At 64.4% G+C, this 20,292-nt stretch overlaps 1 protein-coding gene across 1 annotated transcript in view; it reads left to right on the top strand.

The window, feature by feature from the left end:
• Positions 1–7,782: 7,782 nt before the first annotated feature.
• RPS6KA2 (ribosomal protein S6 kinase A2) overlaps positions 7,783–20,292 on the top strand; it is a 142,658-nt gene continuing 130,148 nt past the window's right edge. Inside the window, exon 1 of the mRNA XM_062187027.1 lies at positions 7,783–7,938. Coding sequence (XP_062043011.1) covers positions 7,840–7,938 — 99 coding nt within the window. The 5' untranslated portion in view covers positions 7,783–7,839. The remainder of the gene's footprint in view (positions 7,939–20,292) is intronic.

Here is a 20,292-nt window from a genome sequence, read left to right as displayed (position 1 = left end):
TGCGCGTGTGACGCGCGTGTCCCCGCACACAGGGGACCTGTGCACGGGAGTGTACATGTGACATACGTGTCCCCGCACACAGGGGACCTGTGCACGGGGGTGCGCGTGTGACGCACGTGTCCCAGCACACAGGGGACCTGTGCACGGGGGTGCGCGTGTGACGCGCGTGTCCCCGCACACAGGGGACCTGTGCACGGGGGTGCGCGTGTGACGCGCGTGTCCCCGCACACAGAGGACCTGTGCACGGGAGTGCGCATGTGACGCGCGTGTCCCAGCACACAGGGGACCTGTGCATGGGAGTGCGCGTGTGACGCGCGTGTCCCCGCACACAGGGGACCTGTGCACGGGAGTGTACATGTGACATACGTGTCCCCGCACACAGGGGACCTGTGCACGGGAGTGCGCGTGTGACGCGCGTGTCCCCGCACACAGGGGACCTGTGCACGGGAGTGTACATGTGACATACGTGTCCCCGCACACAGGGGACCTGTGCACGGGGGTGCGCGTGTGACGCACGTGTCCCAGCACACAGGGGACCTGTGCACGGGGGTGCGCGTGTGACGCGCGTGTCCCCGCACACAGGGGACCTGTGCACGGGGGTGCGCGTGTGACGCGCGTGTCCCCGCACACAGAGGACCTGTGCACGGGAGTGCGCATGTGACGCGCGTGTCCCAGCACACAGGGGACCTGTGCATGGGAGTGCGCGTGTGACGCGCGTGTCCCCGCACACAGGGGACCTGTGCACGGGAGTGTACATGTGACATACGTGTCCCCGCACACAGGGGACCTGTGCACGGGAGTGCGCGTGTGACGCGCGTGTCCCCGCACACAGGGGACCTGTGCACGGGAGTGTACATGTGACATACGTGTCCCCGCACACAGGGGACCTGTGCACGGGGGTGCGTGTGTGATGTGCGCTGCCTGTCCCGTGGGGCAGATGAGGCCGCAGGTTACCTGGGGACAAGTGATGGGGTCTGTGGATGGAGCTGGCAGGGGCAGGGGTCAGGAGGCCTGCGAGGTGCAGAGGAGCTGATGGTCAGTGAGAGGGACAGGAGGGAGGGCAGCCGGCTGCAGTCCCTGGTCGCGGAGGGGCAGGTGGGTATGGGAGGTGCTGCCGAGGTGACTTCTGTGGGCTTCTGCAGTGGGAGGGGTGGAGTCTGGAGGCTTAGGAGCGGGGGGCACTGAGCCCCTGCCTGGCAGGCACCCCCGACCCGAGAGGGGTGGAGGCAGACAAAGCCCAGGGCCTCGGAGCGAGGAGCAGACGCTGGAGTGGGTCTTGCTGAGCGATGCTGGAGGTCAGGGGGTGAAGCTGAGACAGGGAGGAACCTTGGTCCATGGACACTGAGTGCACGCGTTGGTCTGGCTGAGAACCTTTCATGAGTGGCCGCCCTGGCCAGCAGCCTACTCATCAAATGAGGCCCGGCTCTCCTCTCCGTGGCTCTGTACCTGGTCACGGATGCACTGGAGGTGTGCACAGGTGCTCGGAGCAAGCAGCCACTCCCGCGTGGGTCTCAGCTTAACCACTGGGCCAAGCGCCCGCCCTTGCCCTCTACTAGGGCTGCGTGGGAGGTGCAGCTCTGGGAGTGGTGCTGTCCGGGCCTGGGTCCCCCAGCCCCCACCCTCAGCCGTCCCTGTCTCAGCCGCTTCTGCTGCCGTCGGACCTGCGGCAGCTGCCGACCACGTCCACAGGGGCTCCGAGGTGCGCTAGGCGCTGGGGAGGAGCGGGGAGCAACCCAGCAAAGGCTCGGCTGAGCTGCTAGGCAGGGCCTCGCCACCTCCGCGTGCAGGTGTCTGGCGTTTAAAGCGTGCTTCGGGCTCACTCTGAGGTGTTGGGAGTTTGAGATGACCTGGAGGTACCCTCTCTTGTGGAATTCGGCTGAGTATTGGCTCAACAGACTTCTGAGTGCTCCCCCGCTGCCGCCCAGTGCGAGCGATGGCGACACAGGACGTGGTCTCCCGGCAGCTCCTGCTCCTGACGACGCAGAGAGCTCGGTCCCTAGATCAGGGCTCCCCGGCAGCACTGGTGGCACCAGCCTGGCATCCCTGCTCTCTGCCCATCACATTCCAGGGGCAGCACCAGATCCTGACAACCAAGGATGGCTCTGGACTGGCCAGGCGTCCCCAGGAGGGGGAATTCTCCTAAGTAGGATCCCCGACTTTGGTGGAAGTCTCTCCCTCATACGCAGTAGGAACTGGAAGTTAGCTAAGTGCCGACCTAGGCAAGCAAACCAAGGCAGTTAGCATCGCTGTTTAATTCGCATGCTTGTGCCCACAGCAAGGAATAGGAGAGACCGGGGCCCAGGCTCCATGGCGTCCTCCCTCCCGGTGGATCTAGGGATGCTAGGGAGCAGGGTGCCCGGAGCAGGGCTCGTGGCCCAGCCGGGGAACCAGGGGATCTCCCAGCAATGATGTCAGAGCAGAGGTTAGCTGGCTGGTGAGCAGGGAAGTGAGGTGTAGTGGGGTCACCACTGGCAGAAGCAGCAGGTGCGTGAGCTGGGAAAATCCGGACAGTGGCCGCCCTGGGGTCAGACCAGGTGCCGCCTCCACTCCGCACTCCGTGTCAGGAGTTCCCCCTCGGAAGCCAGTGTGGCGTCCTCCTTCCAGGTTTCATTGTTCTTGTTGGGGCCTTGCCACCAAGGATCCCTTTGCAGATTGCAAGGTACACACGTGTGGATGGTGTCGTTACAGCTTAGAGTTTTTGTGAAACGGGAAGTTCCGTGCTGACTGTAAATGACACAGCAGTGGCTGTGTCGGCTCCCCAGGGCCGCCACAGCACTGTGCCACCCACAATACACATTTAGCCCCCGCGGTGCCAGAAGCCCCAAGTTGGAAGTGAGGCATGCACAGGGTCTCGGTCCCTCTGAAGGCTCTGGGGGAGTCGGTGCCCGACCCCTCCCTGCAGCTGCTGGTGTGACCAGATTCCTTGGCGTTCCTTGGCCTGGGACAGCTCCTCCAGGCTCTGCGCTGCTCCCCTGTGCCTGTGACCCCGTGTAGGGATGTAAAGCCTGCCCCAAGGCAACCATGACCTCACGTGCAAACCCCCAGTGCCCACAGAAGGTCACAGCAGCGGGTATGGGAAGGACCTCAGCTTCTCGTTTGGGGAGAGCCACACTGGTGATGCTGATTCTACACAGAAGTGGCAGGCTCCAGGCTCTGACGGCTTTGTAAACAATAGCTCCCATCTGAAAGCCACCCACGGAGCCCCTGCCTGCTTCCCGCTGAAGCCTGGGAGATTGAGCCTACATAGTCGCTCCCAGCACACGGTGACAGGACCGGAGGATCGCACTTCCTGCAAAGTCACCAGGCCCCCCGGCAGCTCTTCCAGGAAGGAAGCTGCGTCACGAGAGGAAGTGATGCCATGGGCTGGACGGGCGGGGGAGCAGGTAGGCAGGCGCACGGTGGTGCAGTCGCGAGCTCTGAACAGGGCTGAACCCGAGGATGTGCCATTGTGACGACGCACCTGTTTCCTGTTACACAGTCCCATTCTTTTGGGATCGGCACATGCCGAAAGTCCTTGACAAACCTAGACAGCCTATTTAGGGTCACTGACTTACGGCCCCAAGGCGGCTGCTCGTCACTCCCTGGCTCATGGAGAGGAAGCAGGGGGAGGCTGGAGGGGAGCAGGTGTCCCAGGTCCCTTCTCTTCCTGCCCGTCTGTCCTGCACCAGAGCTCGTTGTGACTGCTTTGGCTCGCTTCACCACTCAGCACGGGTCTGCGTGAGGCTGGACATCAATACGACCACGGCATGCAGTGGCCTGCATACACATGGAGTCTAATAAAAACATGAACCAAGTGATCCCCATCACTGGTAGAGCACCTGCCGTGCCCCTGGCTCACGCCGGGGCTCGTGGGAAATGTCTCTGAAGGGCAGGTGCTGGTGGTCAGAGCTGGAGAGGATCCCGTGCAGAGCTGGTGCCTCGAGCCCCGCTCGGGGATCAGGATATATGACGGCCCGAGACAGCGAGGGGGAGTGGGCTTATCCAGAGAACTGGGGCGGGGCCCTGGCTGGAGCCTGGGGGCCAGCACGAGGGTTGGAGTGAAATGTTGCCTTTCCTTCCGGCTGCTCTGGGGAGCTGTGTCCCGGCTCGGTCGTCTGCAGATTTGATGTGTGTGTTTAGGATTTTTTTATTTAATCTTCCTTGGGGCTGTTGAGCCTTTATAAATATGAAGACTGGTATATTTTCATCAACCCTGAAAAAAAGTCTCAACCCTCATCCAGGATCTCCGGCTGCATCTTCTCCGTCTTCTCCCGCATGCCAGGGCTCAGAGCCGAGCCGCGTGTGCAGCCCAAGACGGCCCCGTCTCTTCACCTCTTTCCCACCTTTCCTGTCTTTGACTTTCTGTTTTCCATTCTCTCAATTATCATCAGGTCCAACTTCTCATTTACTGATTCTTTCTTGGATTCTTGTGTAAATTACTGTTTAATCTGCTGTCAGGTTTTCTGATTTAAATTATTATAGTCTCAGTTTTAAATTTAATTCTTTTTACAAATATGCTTGGTCATTTTTTTAAAAACAGTCATTTGAAAGGTCGAGTGAGAGAGAGAGAGAGAGACAGGGAGAGAGAGAGAGAGAGAGAGAGAGAGAGATCTTCCTTCCATCTGCTGGTTCACTCTCCAAGGGTAATAACAGGCAGGGCTGGCCCAGGCTGCAACCAGGAGCCTGCACCTCCATCCTGATCTCCCACATGGGTGGCGGGGACCAAGCACTTGGGCCGTCCTCCACTCCCCCTGCAGGTGCATTTGCAGGGAGCTGGATCAGAAGCAGAGCAGCCAGGACCTGCGCTGGGCTCAGATGTGGGATGCCAGTGTTGTAAGCGGTGGCGTAACCCACTGTGGCACACCAGCCCCTGCTTGTCGCTTTATAATCTCTAGTCTCCTTGTAATGCTTTGAATCCCATTTTTGTTATCTCAAAGCATTAAACATTTTATTTTATTTAGCACAAAAAATGTCAGCCTCTGCAGTGTGTCCGGGTCTGACCCTGCCATCCATCACCTCTGCCGGCTGTTTCTCGTGGCTCATCTCCTCGCACGCTTAGCCACCTGTGCCTGTGAGCTCAGGGCTGCTAGCGCGTCCTCTGTTCTTGCAGAGAGCGCTAACTTCTTCTCCGCCCATCCAGGCCTTTAGGAAACAAATGTTTGGACCAGCGTTTGTCAGCGCACCGAGGTTTGGCCTCCAGCAGCATAAGTCTGGACTGCAGGAGGGGGAGGGTCCTCCCCTCGCCTGTTCCAGGTCACACCCGCATGAACCCCTCCTCTGCCCACCGGGGTTCGCACCAGGGGAGAGCGGGGGTGGGTCGGGGGAGCCTGCTGGGGCCTCCCTCTCTGCCGGTCCCCCAGGGAGTGGCCAGGACACGCCCTGCTTCTCCACTTGACCTTGTTTTCTCCCGAGGCGTGCCTGCCCTGTCCTCCCCAGCCCGTGTCCTGGGAAGGCTGTGTCTGCAGAGTGAGCCCTGCTTCCGGCTCCGGCCGCCTCCTGACCTGGACACAGCGGATGGGGCTCAGCGTTCCTGGGTCTTGCGTTTGCGCACTCGTCCCGTTCCCATGCCAGGGTGCCAAGTCAGGGCCTGAAACGTGCTTTGACTGCTGAGAAATTCTAGAACCTTCCGTTTCCCTCTGGGTCCACGTCAGGTCCACAGGCTTCCTGCTGCAGTTGGAGCCAGTCTCCTCTTCCCTGCCCACGCGCTGCCTTCACGGCTCCTGGGTGATTTGTGCATCAGCCTGGGGTGGTGAGGGAAGCCCCTCTGCTCCCCAGGGGCCCTCTCCTCCCCGCAGAGCGGGGTTCACGGCTGCGGGCAGGCAGATGTGTCACCAGATGAAGTGACAAGGCTGCCCACAGCAAACCCCTGCAAGTCGTCCGGGTAAAACCCTTTCAGACACGGAGTCAGGAACGCTGCAGGCAGCTGCATCTCAGCATCGGTGGGAGAGGCAGAGGGAGGGGAGCTGTGATCTTGTTCAGTAAGCAAACGGGGGGCTCCGGGACGACCCCGGGGACGGCCCGCAGCTCAGAGGGGTCTCGGTGCGGCTTCTGGGGGTTGAGGCTGAGCCCTGGCAGGAGGCGGGGTGGGGCCTGGGGCAGAGCCGCAGCCTGCACACCAAGGGGAGGGCAGGGTGCACCTCACACAGGTGCACGGGGAGGCAGGCATCGGGGGCCGCGGTCCAGCTTGCGCTTCGTCTGGAAGACGGGGGTGCGGTGGGTGTGGGGGCAACTTGCCCAGACTCCCTTCTAGAACACTGTGTCCTACAGCGGGCACCTGTGTCCATCCACCCCGGTCGGCTCGGCCTCGGGCACCTGCGTCCATCCACCCCGGTCAGCTCGGCCTCGGGCACCTGCGTCCACCCGCCCCGGTCAGCTCGGCCTCGGGCACCTGCGTCCATCCGCCCCTGTCAGCTCGGCCTCGGGCACCTGCGTCCACCCGCCCCGGTCAGCTCGGCCTCGGGCACCTGCGTCCACCCGCCCCGGTCAGCTCGGCCTCGGGCACCTGCGTCCATCCGCCCCGGTCAGCTCGGCCTCGGGCACCTGCGTCCACCCGCCCCGGTCAGCTCGGCCTCGGGCACCTGTGTCCATCCGCCCCTGTCAGCTCGGCCTCGGGCACCTGCGTCCATCCACCCCGGTCGGCTCAGCCTCCGGCACCTGCGTCCATCCACCCCGGTCAGCTCGGCCTCGGGCACCTGCGTCCATCTTGGCAGCAGAGAGGAGAGTGTGTCTCCGTGCTTTTTCTCCCCATTTTAACATCAGCACAGCACGTGGGAAGGGAGCCCCAGGTGTGTCAGTTTGGGCGATTTCCAGACCCCGGGGTCCAAGGCCACCAAGGGTGGACATGGTCCCCGTGGTCCACCAGGGCGGATGTGGGCCTAGTGGTCACCGGGGTGGACGTGGGCCTCGTGGTCACCAGGGGCGGACGTGGGCCTTCTGTCCACCGGGGCAGGCATGGGCCTCGTGGTCACCAGGGGCTGTCGTGGGCCTCATGGTCACCAGGGCGGGCGTGGACTTCAGCGTTCCCGGAGCCGGGATCGGGCGCAGGGCCTCGTGGGCGTCCCCGTTTCGGGTGGTTTTTCAAACGCGCCTGCTAATTCCCAAGAAAAGCACGATCACGAGGTGTGCGTGTGGAGGGCGGCAGCCGCAGCCGGGCCACAGACGCCCGCGCCGCCCCCGCGCCGCCGGGGCCACAGGGAGCGGGGCTGCGCGGCGCTGGTCAGGCACGCGGAGGCTGCGCGCTCCGATTGGCCGCCGCGACGGGGGCGGGGCTGCGAGGGGCGGGGCTGCGCGGAGCGGCTTCTCGGAGGGAAAGGGGAGGAGGTGTGAGCGCCTGGGGCTGCGGGGCGGCGGGAGCTGATTGGAGGTGGCGTAGAAGGCGGGGCACCCCTGGGCGGGGAGGAAGGCTCTGATTGGTGGCGGCTAAGGTGGGCGGGACGGGCGGGGCGGCGGGCGCTGGTTGGCAGTAGCGGTGGAGGGCGGGGCGGGGCGGCTTGGAGTTGGGAAGAAGGCGGAGCGGAGGAGGAGTGGGGAGCCTGGGGCGGAGCGGCGGGGGCGCTGATTGGCCACAGCGGCGGTGGGCGGAGCAGGCTGGCGAGCGCTGGTTGGCTGTAGTGGCGGCGGGCGGGGAGGTGGGCGGGCCCGGGCGGCCCGGGGCTGGGACTAGCGGGCTGGAGGCCGAGGCGGAGGGGTGAGCGCCTGGGGCCGCGGCCGCGGTGGCCGGCGCGGCCTGCCCTTTGTGCCCGCGCCCCGCGCCCAGGGTCGCCGCGCCGGGCTCCCGCCCGCGCCGCCCGCCCGCGCCTGGGATGCGCCGGGGATGCGCGTGCTTCGGCTCTGCGGCTGCTCCCGGCTGGGCGCGGGGCGATGGAGCTGAGCATGAAGAAGTTCACGGTGCGCAGGTTCTTCTCGGTGTACCTGCGCAAGAAGTCGCGCTCCAAGAGCGCCAGCCTGAGCCGGCTCGAGGTGAGCGCGCGTGCAGGGGCGCCCGGGCGGCGGCTGCGTGAGCGAGTGTGGCGGCGGGGACCTGGCGCGGAGCAGGGGACGTCCTGTGCGGGCGCCTGGCGCCCACGTGGCCGCCGCGTGCAGGGGCCCGGGGGTGGGCAGTGCGGCGCCGGCCGAGCCCCCTCGCGGGGATGCCCGGTGCTGGGGCCGCGGCCGCTCTCGGGATCAGCGCGCGCTCGGCAGCGGCCGCCGGGGCCGGCGCGGGGCACCCCGGCCGGGGCCTGACGCAGGAGCCCTGCGGCCTCGGCCTGCGGTGGATCCGCGGAGCCCGAGGACCCGGCACCGGCTCTGCAGCCTGTGCCCGGCGCGGCGTCTCGGGTTTGCAAGGTCGCCGGCGCCGCGCCTGTGCCGAGTTTTTATCCAGCGGTCGGATCGTGCCGGCCTCGCCCGCCGCCCAGGGCGCGGCATCCATGCCCTGGGTGGCAGAATACTGAGCCGGGCTGGAGGGGAGCCGCGGGGCCCGGGCTCGGCCTGCAGAGCCGGCCGGCGGTGCGCTCGGCCAGAACAATGGCACGGGCTTGCTCGGGCGCCTTTGTCCGCTGGGCTGTGACAGTGACAGCGCCGGGGAGTGGCTGTCGGAGAGGCAGGGATCGCCAGCTTACGAAGTTTCTGTGTGGTCACCGCGACGCCCAGCCCCGCCCCAGGGCCCGAGCGTGGTTCTGTGCTGGCTGCGGGGGTAAGACGCGTCCCAGACACGCTGTCCGTCTGGACCCAGGAGGGTCAGACGCCAGAGTCCAAAGTCGAGGACAGAGCTGGAAGCAGTGTCCGCCTGCAGACCAGAGGCGTGCCTGTCCTGTCCCACTGTACGGCCGGTGCCCTTCCTTCTGCCTCCAGGGCCGCTCAGAAGCCGGGCAGGACATGGGGACCTGGGCGGTGCAGGTGCCTCCCAGCCGGGCAGGACGTAGGGACCTGGGCGGTGCAGGTGCCTCCCAGCCGGGCAGGACGTGGGGACCTGGGTGGTGCAGGTGCCTCCCAGCCGGGCAGGACGTGGGGACCTGGGCGGTGCAGGTGCCTCCCACAGCACAGGGCCAAGCGCTGGGAACAGGGGCTGGGAGCGCTCTTGGCCGTGAAAGCCCCTGGAACCCACGCATGAGCCACTGGATGACAGAAGGTCACAGGGACTGGGAAGGCGCCCGTGCTGGGAGCAGAGGCAGACGGTGGACCCGGCTGCCCGACACCGGGTGTTTGTAAAATCCCTGAGTCCTGTGTCACCACCGTCATGCTGTAGCCTGGGGGAACCCACTGGAACCTCGAGGCTCTGGCTGAAATCTCAGTGAGTTCGTTCTGCACGGGTGGAGAACCGGCCATGGGTCCCAGCCTTCTCCGGGCTCCGCAGATCCCAAAACGCAAGATTGAAGCCCTGGGCGCCTCCACAGAGCCTGGCCGACCAATCCTAGGCCTCAGAGCCCTGGTCTGAAGGGGCAAAGCTTAGCAGGGCTGACCTGGGAGAGCCTGAGGGTGAGGCCTGGGACGGAAAGTACGGGAGGACTGGTGGAGAGCTTGTATCTAAGGAAACTTCTTAAGTAGCGTAAGGTGTACACAGGCATTCTGTTGCTGTCTCTATGCAAAAGGCCCTCAGGGAGAGACCCAGGCCTGACGTGTCCCTAGAACCCGGCGTATGGGAAGCCACGTTGCTGTCATTTTTGGAAGTGGTGTATGAATTTCGGATTACCGGGGAAATCACTCCAGAGCCAGTCACGTTGTAGGCGTCGGCCGCAACCCGGGTCAGGTACGAGACCCTGGCACAACAGCTTCCCAGGTCTCCGGAGAGAAGCTGGCTCCCTCGCATGCTTCCAGGGCGTGCCAGAGAAAGCCGGCAGCCTCAGGGCTGTGAGACCCCCACCCAGGGAAGCTCTGATTGGGGGCTTTGGGGACGTTGCCTAGGAGCCCCGCACCCAGCTGGGAGGTGTGGCCATCGCCTCATTCAGCAGTCCATCTCTTATTTATTTGAAACACAGAGTGACATAGACAGGGAGAGACAGGGAGGTCTTCCAGCCGCTGCTTCACTGTCCGGATGTCCGCAACAGCTGGGACTGGCCCAGGCCAAAGCCAGGAACTCAGAGCTCCATCCTGGCCTCCCACGTGGGAGCAGGGGCCGTCGTCCACTGCTTTCCCAGGTGCATTAGCAGGGAGCTGGATGGGAAGTGGAGCAGCCGGGACTCCGTGTTGCAAGTGGCAGCTTCGCCCCCTGTGTCACAGCACGGGCCTCGGAGTTGTCCATTTCACAGATGAGGACGTAGAGGCCAGGGAAGCAGATGGTTTGCCTGCCACCTGCTCCTAAAATGTTGCAGAGCGACAGGAGCAGGTGTGTCTGTCACCGACCTTAGCCTTTGGGGAGTTTACCGTGCTTGAGGCCGGCTGTGAGGGGCGCTGTTATTTTAATGTTGAAAAGGGGACGAAGGGATATTTTGGAGTGTGCTCTCTGCAACTCATAGTCACCCTCGAGGGCCTTCCCTGAAAGAGAACTCCGGGTGAGCTGATCAGCGCATCAGCCGCGCCGGGCTCTGGCCAGGCCCTGGCCTCTGCCTGGTCCGTGGAATCCGCGGGAGTCTCTGCCACTCAGGGTTAAACAAGATCAATGAGTTCTCCGAGGGGGGGCTGCCCTCGGAGTCTAAGATGGCGCGGCCGGTCGCTGTGAGCTCCTGGTGCGGGGAAGGTATTTCCGGGCATTGAGGCTTTTCATTTTGTTCGGTGGCTGCTGGTCCTGCCTGGTCCCGAGCTCGTCCCCGTGGCTCGCAGCGTGCAGGGCTTTTGTTTTGCTTTGCTTTGCTTTGTAGCTGGCAGGGAGTCTCCATGCCCTTCCTGGTGCAAGGGCAGGGACAGGCGGGAGATGAGCTCTCCCCGCGCTCACGGGCAGCACTGGCCAAGGCGGGGCTCCCGTGCCCGGGTGAGGTGGAGGCAGGATGGTGCTGCTCCTCCTCCCGCTGTGCACCTGCCCGCCCACTCAGCTGCAGCTCTCCATGAACGCGCTCCCGGTGCAGGCCCCTCGCCCTGAGCTGGGGAGCTGGGGAGGGCTCCCGGGCAGCTCCCAGCTCAGCCGAGCGCCCAGGCCTCGAGAGGCGCAGTGCGAGAGTTCTGCAGCTGGGGTCACCTCTGTCCCCCGGGAGCGCAGTTCAGGGCGCCATTATCCACTCAGGGTAAGATACCAGTGCAAGGTCGGTCTACATAGGGGACAGGTGGCTGGAGGGTACTGAAGCCCGAGGACTTCTGACAGGACTGCCGAAGGCGGCCCAGGGCAGGTCCCTGGGCCACATCCTGGTGCTGAACTCTCGATGGAAGAAGAAGTTCAATTACTTATTTTATTTATTTGCTCAGCTGACTCTGTGCTCAAAGCCAGTTTACCATGGACCATGTGTGTTGTGCTAAGCAACTGGGCTATAAAAATACGACCCCTGCCCCCTGCAAACTCAGCGTCTCACAGGCAGCAGGACTGCCGCTGGCCTGCGTCCTGCGACGTGACCGGTCCGGTTCTGTCCGTTGTGATCTATTTCTATTTCCCAGATCATTGGAAGTTGTCCTTGTGCACCATGCATTGTGTCTCCCTGTAAAAATATGTACACATAGATATCTACTTGAAAGGCAGAGTGATAGAGAGAAGGAGAGAAGGTGGGGGGAGGATCTTTCATCTGATAAATGGCCACAACAGACAGGGCTGGGCTAGGCTGCAGCCAGGAGCCAGGAACTCCATCCTGGTCTCCCATGTGGGTGGCAGGGGTCCAAGCACCTGGGCCTTAGCAGGAAACTGGGTTGGAAGTGGAGCGGCTGGGACTGCAGTCAGCACTCTGATGTGGGATTCCGGGTGGTGGCTCAACCTGTCGCGCTGCAACGTTGGCCCCGTATCCCTCTTTACAGAAAACCTGGTGGCCTGAGTGCTGAGGGGCTCCGGGCAGGGCTGGGGGCGGGGTGGGCCCGGCTTCCTGGGCAACCTCCCACCGAGCTTGTTCCTGGCGCCTCACAGGTGCACTGCCGCAGGTCCTGGGCTCTGCTGGAGTCGCATTCCTAACTAGAGCAGTCCTCAGGCTCTGCGTTCACCCAGAGGAGCCCAGTGACTCCCGAGACGAGCAAAGCACCCCCAAAACGGAGAAGACCGCAGTAGGCAGACCTCGTTCTTGAGTGCTTATGTTGCTCGTTTTTCAAGCACTTATACTGTGCTCTAAAGGCACCAAGCTGAAGTCCTCACTGGTGGGCACTGTTTTCTGTGTCTCTTCCCAAGTTCAGTGCGTACATTCTCTACATCCGAGAAGCTCCCCAGAGCCCCTCGGTGTTGAGAATGAGAAGCGAGGCAGGAATGCTGGGGTGCTGCCCCCCTCCCTCTCTTCACCTGCTCTGCCTGCCCCTTCTGTACGGCTGGGCGCCTGCTGTTGCCCCCACACTCCCGATGCAGCCGGGGTGACCGGGTGACCCAGAAGCACTACCTGGACAGGGAGCGTCTGTCCGCGTGCCGACTCCCCATTGCCCAGGACGTGTGCTGTGTTTTGCACACGTGGGTGATTTCTGGAAAGTGGGAAGTAAGGGGGGAGGAGAGGTGAGACCCCTGAGCGGCTTCCAGGGCAAGTGGTGGGCGGGGCGGGGCTGAGCCGGGGACAGGCGCAGCGCCCTCACTGCCAGCAGCCATGCGCGTTGGTCCCCACGATCAGACGCCACCAGTGGGGAGGATGCGTTTGTTGTGTGGCAGGTGGCGCTGGCGGCCAAAGCCACGTGCTCGTGACGTGAGCAAAGCTGGTCGGAGGCGAGAGGCTTCTTAGACGCTTTTGCTTCTGACTGCTCTGGGTTCTGTGTGTTGCACTTTCCCAGCATGTCGTGCCTGCTGATGGACTCTCGCTGGTAAAAGCTGTTACCCTGAGCTCAGGCAAGTAGGGAGTATCAGCCAGTGGCCTGTTAAGCTACGGCACGATCTTACCCAGCACATGGGTCCGACACAAACGCGTTTCACGTGAAATAATTTCAATGCCGTCTGACTTGCTGTCGTGACAGTCCCTCGCTGCCGGCTGTGTTCCCAGGGCCACCAGGCGGCTGTGCAGGGGTGGGGGAGGGAGGGCAAACGTGGGCACCATCATCCAGGACGTATCACTGGGCAGGCACCTCTCGTGATGTGGTCATGGGTTCAAGGTGTCTCAGACCTGAGCCCTGCCCTGTGCCGCCTGGCCTGCTCTCAGCCGGACGCCCTCACCCTGCACCCACGGCGCGAGGCGGTGTCCCTGTCTCCCCCGCCGCCCTGCAGGATGCTGGCCCACACGGCGCCGGCTGCCCTTTCTCTGACTGCCTGGCCGTGAGCTCGCCAGACCACCACGGGCCTCGCGTGCCCGTGCCCGTGCCCTGCGGGCTTGGCCGTTCCTGGGGCTGCACCGGCTGACTGTGGTCAGCCCATAGGAAGGGCACTGCAGGGCCTGAATGGAGAACAGAATTAAAAGGTGCTTTTGTTTTGCGTCATAAAATTGTAAAAATCCACGCGCACATGGAATCTCTCCAAAGGTCTTGGAACCGTGCATGATGTGAGTAAACAGTGCACAGATTTCAAAACTTCTTTTGCACAAAACCAACTTCCCCTGAGCTCCGAGGACTTGCTGAGCCCTTGGTGTGTGGAGTGGCTTATGCCTCTGTTTCCATGCTCCGAGAAACCGCCCGTCCTGCCAGCGGCCTCGCCTCGCGCTGCCGAGGCCACCTCTGTTTCCGATTTTGTCACCCTGTCAACCTCGCTTTCCCCGGGCCGCCGCGCGTGTGCTCGGGTGCCTGAGAGTAAAGCCGCACCCCACCGTGTCGCTGTCAGCCCGGCTTGTGCAGACAGACGCCGGCCTCCGCGTCCCTGCTGCTGCGATGGGCGAGGCCGTGGGCGGCCGTGGGGTGGAAGAGCTGGCAGAGCGGATCCAGCCTCGGAGAAGAAGGAACGGCTTCCCTCCGGGCTGCTGCGTCTCCCACACAGATCACTGAGATTCAAAAAATGCATCGCAGCATGAGCTCCGGCCGCCAGCCAGCGCATCCCCCTGCCGGAGCAGGGCGGGGCCTGCGGGAGACACGCGGGACGGACGGGGACGGGGAGCAGCACGCGCCTCACCTGCGGAGTGACTCGCGTGGCCTGTTTTCACCGTCTTAGGATTTTCAAATAATTGTCAGCCAAAATGCATTTCTGGCCCCTGCACTGGGCAGTCTGTGCGGGCAGCGTGCCTGCTGTCCCAGGAGCCATGGCCCCTGCGATGGTCAGTCTGTGTGGGCAGCGTGCCTGCTGTCCCAGGAGCCGTGGCCCCTGCGCTGGGCAGTCTGTGTGGGCAGTGTGCCTGCTGTCCCAGGAGCTGTGGCCCCAACATTGGCAGTCTGTGCGGGCAGTGTGCCTGCTGACCCAGGAGCCACGGCCCCTGCACTGGGCAGTCCGTGTGGGCAGTGTGCCTGCTGTCCCAGGGGACCATGGCTCCTCTACAGCAGGACCTCCTGGCTGCACATTGCACCTGCTGCCCACAGCTTTTCCTCCTTTAACTGGCCAAGTCCATCAGGGAAAGGCATGGGGGAGTTTTGCTTTAAGAGACTTTATCTGGAGATTGTCAGGGTGGAAATCCTCCAGCGACGGCTCCAGGAGCTGTGCACACAGCTTCCATGTCCCGTCTCTTAGCCCAGGGTGGTTGCAGCCTTCCGAGGTCTCAGGTCAGACACACTGCGAACTTCCAGCCACAGTTCCACGTTGAAAGTGCTGTGTGGACAGTCACTTTCTAAGGATGAAAAAGCAAGAAATTTCCGGGTCTGACATGTGGGCAAAACACAGGAAGAGCGAAGAAGCTGCCCGGAGAGGCCAGAAGGGGCGGAGGAGGCCAGCGGAGCTGTGTGGGCTGCCCGTAGCTGTCAGGCTCCCAGCCGTGTGGCTGGTGGCTCGTCTGGCACAGGTGAGACCCCGGGGAGACAGGGGCCGGCGGTGTCACGACCCATACCACGTACTTGCAGAGACACCGCGAGAGGGCCGCTGGTGCCTGCTAGCGCCCCTGGCTTTGAAGATAAAGCAAGGTGGACAAACACAACGGGAAAGAGCGTTTATTTTTAGAACACCTTGAATTCTGCTTCGTCACCACTTCAGAGAGCAGGACAGACGCGCTGCTGGACTCAAAGAGGCAAAGACACTAACACCTCCGCCAGCGGGCCCGGAGGCAGCCCAGGCCTGGGAGACTTGTGTGTCAATGTGGGGAGCAGCCAAGTCTCCGGGGGACCCAGCCCACACAGAACCCAGTGACAGTCTCCAGCCCACGTGCGGAGGACCCAGGCACGTCCACGTCCAGGGCACCCTCGAGAGCCGTGGCATGGCCACTCCCTGTCTATGGTGGTCGGCCCAGGAGTTTAAACAGCTGACTGCATCCCTGTGCTGCTGCAGGCCAGGCTCGGGCCCTGAGCAGCAGGTGCTCTGACTGCTCTCTCGGCCTCCCCTGGTGCCGTCCGTGCGGATGCCTCGCAACGCCTCTGCCACACAGGAGACAGCAGAGCCGTCAATCTGTCCATGGTCCGCGCTGATCCTGGAGGACGCGGGGGCTCTGACTCCGTGCACAGCCGTGAGCGGCCGCTGACCCCCCCACCCTCAGCATCATACCTGTCTTCTGGGGCCACGTGTGTGAAGTCCTGGGGGATCGTTTAGGCATTAACCGTGGACCGGGTGAGCGCACGCTCTGCCCGCGAGTCGTCTATGGGACGTGGGTTTGGAGGGTAAACGTGGAGAATCACGACAGTGTCCTAACGGCCGTGCAGCAGGCGTCACCAGCACCAGCCGGGAAGCCACACGAAGCCTTCAGCCGCCTGGGCCGCGCCAGTTCCGGGCCTGCAGCACCCGCAGTCGTCCCTGGGGATCAGGCCCCCGTCTCCTCTGGGCTCACAGCTTGCGTGGCTGACGGCGGGGCCTCATGCAGTACACTGCCGGGGCAACACCAGACTACGGCGGTGGCTCCTGACGTTCTAGAGTCAAACGTCAGACACTGAGAACCTGTCCGCGTCTGGGAAGCAGCCCAGAGTCCAAGCGCATCGGTGCCAGCCGTCCGAAAACGTGGGGAACGGAGAAGTCGGCGAGGATTTTCCTGCGAAAGCTGGTGCTTGCGGCAGAGCACTGTGATTCCAGGCCAGTGGCCCTCGCGGCCTCTCCCAGCCGGTGGGGAACGTGGCTCGTTCGTGACTGTCCCTGTGACGCTAAGCCGTGACTCTTTGGGCTCACGAATGAGCGAGTGCCCGCACCTCCCGGGAGGGGCCAGCCCCTGGAGAGCATCGGCTCTGTCCCAGGAGCCCCGGGCCTGCTGGGCTCCACGCCTTCTCCCAGGCGGCCACCTCCTGCTGCTGAGTGTCCCCGCGCCTGCAGTCGGGGCCGTGGCCACCTCAGTCGGGGCCATGGCCACCTCAGTCGGGGAACGTGGCCACCTCAGTCGGGGCCGTGGCCACCTCAGTCGGGGCCGTGGCCACCTCAGTCGGGGACCATGGCCACCTCAGTTGGGGCCGTGGCCACCTCAGTCGGGGACCATGGCCACCTCAGTCGGGGCCGTGGCCACCTCAGTCGGGGACCATGGCCACCTCAGTCGGGGCCGTGGCCACCTCAGTCGGGGCAGGGCCGTGGCCACCTCAGTCGGGGCAGGGCCGTGGCCACCTCAGTAGGGGCCGTGGCCACCTCAGTCGGGGCCGTGGCCACCTCAGTCGGGGCCGTGGCCACCTCAGTAGGGGCCGTGGCCACCTCAGTCGGGGACCACGGGCACCTGCACTTGAGGACAGAGGTGCAGCTTCTCAGGGACCGTGGCAGCTGACTGTGTGGGGCCTGCGACTCCGGCCAGGTGCCCCCGCTGTCCACACCAAGGCTCACAGCCCCGTGTGAGCCCCACATCTGTGGTGAAAATCATCCACCCAGCCCCTCTCCTCAGCCAGCCTGACCCCTGCAGTGGGCTTGGGCGCTGTGGGTCTGGGTCCCCGGCCAGACAGAGGAAGAGGGGATGGGCCAGAGCCGTCTAGCAGGTACCCTTAAGCCGGGTGCGTCTGTCTGTCTTTGCAGCCCTGGAGCCCCGCGCACCTGCCGGCAGCTGTCCTGAGACTCTTGGTGGATGAGGACCGATCTGCCCAGCACGGCCCTCGTTGGGGAGGAAGGGCCATGGCTGTTTGCCGTTCTCCCAGGGGGCTTTGCAGTGCATCCTGGTTTCCCGGTGTGGCCCTCCCCCGTGCAGTCCATGGGGGTGGGTTTGGCAGCAGGCCCTGGGTTTAGGATCCTTGCCCGGCCCCTTGTTAGGCCTTGATGCTGGTGAGGTTGCCAGTGAGACCTGAGTCCATTTTCTCCTCTCTGGAGTGAGCATAGTCCCTGCCCCGTGGGGTCTGGCCTGGCCTGGAATGGCGGAAGGCGCTGTCCAGAGCCGCGGTGGGGGCAGGTGGGGGGCGAGGTGGGTCCTGGCCCAGCTCTCTGTCCTGCACCCTGCACCTGCGAGGGACAGGAAGAAGGCCCAGGACAGGAACCTGCCCAGCAGTGCTCGGCTAGAAGAGAATGCCTCCCAAGACAGCCAGTCCCCTGGAGCCTGCTGTCCGTGCTGGGGGCCAGAGGCCAGAGGTCACAGCACACCCTCCACAGCAGATAGCACGTGGCCGCGGCCCTGGGGTCTCCCTTCCCAGAATGCACAGCTTCCCTGAGGGCACGTCCAGGAAAGCACATGGTGGGGACGGGACCAGGAGTTGGGCAGGGACGGCGTTGGAGGCTGATTCCAGGGCCTCCACACGCCCTCCTGCTGTCACCTGGCCAGAGAGCCGAGGTGGGAGCCACCCGCACGCATCATCCATGTGCCGTTGGGTGGGAGAGGCACCGTGGTGTGCAGTCCACGCGGCCGGCAGCTCGTGCTGGCCTGCAGGCATCACTACCCCAGCCACGGAGCACAGACATGGCGCCTCCTCCCTTTGCCCAAAGCCGCCGCCACCTTCCCTTCCACGCTGCCTGCTCCGGGCTGCTCGTGTTGTGCACAGGAAGGCAGCGGCCACGGGGAAGCGCGTGGAACCGTCTGTAGGGCCGTGCAGCGGCCACGGGGAAGCGCGTGGAACCATCTGTGGTGCCGTGCAGTGGCCACGGGGAAGCGCGTGGAACCGTCTGTGGTGCCGTGCAGCGGCCACGGGGAAGCGCGTGGAACCGTCTGTGGTGCCGTGCAGCGGCCACGGGGAAGCGCGTGGAACCGTCTGTGGGGCCGTGCAGCGGCCACGGGGAAGCGCGTGGAACCGTCTGTGGGGCCGTGCAGAGAGTGCATGTGCTTATCTCGTTTGCTGTCAGAGAAGGTGGGGGTTGGGAGGTTCATCCGTTGTCAGAGCTGGAGTTGGAGAGCAGGTGCCAGGGAACAGTGTTGGGTCCTGGGCTGCCCCCTGCCTCCCCACCTGGAGCTGCAGAGAGCCCAGCCCTGGGTGGGGGGTGTCATCTTGGGAGGATGTGGGAGGCTGGATGACCAGCCCCACAGAACCAGCCCGGCCTCTGCAGCGTGTGGACCGCACCGTTTGTGGCCAAAGAGACTTAGCAGACAGGATCGAGTCGGGGTTCTTGAAGGGGGGGTGGGGGGTGGTCCTACGGGTGATCTCGAGGGCCTGAGGTCAGGAGGCAGGGGCTGCAGTGGTGGGGGAGGGGCCGCATCGGCCACTGAAGTGGGAACAGCTGGGGGCCTGGACCCCACAGAGGAGGTGCCGGGGGGGGGGAGGGCCAGGCCCGCTGCATTCCAGGCCGTGGACCCCAGAACGTGCAGGCTGTGAAGGCGTTTGCGGCTGCTCGGCCCCTGGGCGTCTGCACCGCACCAGCGGGAACCAGCTCTGGCTGGTCTGGGTTCGAGGAGGACCTGGGTTGTGGCAGAGGGGGCTGGCCAACAGGGCAGCAGCTGTGGCTGAAGGTTGACCCCCAGTCTCAGTGTGAGCGCCCGCACTTGGGGCCGGCCAGCACACTGCCCAGGCCCTCCCCAGGGACGAGGGCTCGGGGTGTTGGGGAGAAGCCGGATCTGACTGCTGGCCTAGCATCTGGCCACCGACAGTTGAGAGCCGGGCTGTCTCCAGCGTCGCTCTGTGAGCATCCAGGGAACACCGCGCTGCAGGGCGGCGGGAGGAGGAGCTCCGTCCGCGTGGAGCTCACGTGCTGGGGGGAACCTTCCCAGAGTGCACCTGTGAGGAAGGAGGAGCGTGGGGCAGGGGCGGGGCACAGAGCAGGCATTCCTGTGGGCGGCCGGAGAGTGTCCTTGCCCGGTCGTTCTGCAGAGCTGGTCATTCGCATGCCCGGCACACGTGCAGCAGAGGGAGCCCCAGGAAGGTCAGTGCCCAGAGCGGGGTGGGGAGGGGCGGGGCGCTCGGGGCCCTGGGGCCTCGGCCGGGAGTTTGATCTGGTCCTAAAGGCTGTGGAAAGCCCTCAGCCATTTTGCGAAGGAAGCAGTGGGTAAGGGTCATGTGGATGGTGAATCAGACCCCAGGGGTTGGGGGAGGAGCCCCAGCAGCTGGTGGGCGGGCCTTGCAGACGGAGGAGAGTCGGGGTGACTCCCGCACCTGGGCTCCCAGGCAGTGAGGAGCAGCGTGGGACGGGGTAGTTGCCGGGGCCCAGCAGGAGCGGGAGACGCCCTCAGACAGCGGCTGGACCTGCAGACCGAAGCCGTGGACGGGCGTCTCCTGTGCAGCCTGCGCACGTTTCCAGCACCGGGGGCGCCGGGGGGCACCGGGGGCACCGGGGTTGGGGAGGCGCAGCCCCTGCTCCCGCGCCAGGGGACAGCAGGGCTCAGGGCACAGCATGTCACCAGGCAGCGTGGGTGGTCCAGGGGACAGCAGGGCTCAGGGCCGAGCACCTCGCAGCCGCTCCCCTCCACCCAGGCCTCGCTGGGGGCGAGAGGAAGAAGCCGCCTGGTCCACACGGCCATGGGAAGCATCCATGAGGCTCCCACAGCCCGGACAGCACAGAGCTGTCACAGCGCGCCCACTGGCGGGTTGCAGGAGTTCGTTTTATGTCCCCGAGTGCTCCGCGAGGGAAGTCCCCTGCCACGCACGGTGCCGTGTCGCCAGCGCTGGCCCACCTTGCCCTGTAATTAGCATCCGGGCACAGCCGATGCCTGCGGGTACTCGGCGACCTGGCACTTCCGGAGTGCTTCCCAGTGTGTGTGGGAGGGTAGACCCCAGGCCGGCTAAAGCGAGCATCACCTTCCAGCCACCAGGTCTCTCCTGCACCTGTCGCCGTTCAGGGGTGAGGGTGCTGAGCACCAGGCTTCTGTCCAGAGGGAAGGGGGGCTGAACGATGCTCTCACACCGCGCCCTTCTGCAGGCGTGGGAGCGCGGGGTGCTGGCGTGCTTGGCTCCATGGCGCTTGATCGTTGTGCGTTTACCACCGAGGGT

The sequence above is a fragment of the Lepus europaeus genome, chromosome 3, assembly GCF_033115175.1.
Source record: "Lepus europaeus isolate LE1 chromosome 3, mLepTim1.pri, whole genome shotgun sequence".
NCBI lineage: Eukaryota > Metazoa > Chordata > Mammalia > Lagomorpha > Leporidae > Lepus > Lepus europaeus.
The sequence above is the reverse complement of the archived record's forward strand: the minus strand, read 5'-3'. Positions and strand labels throughout refer to the sequence as shown.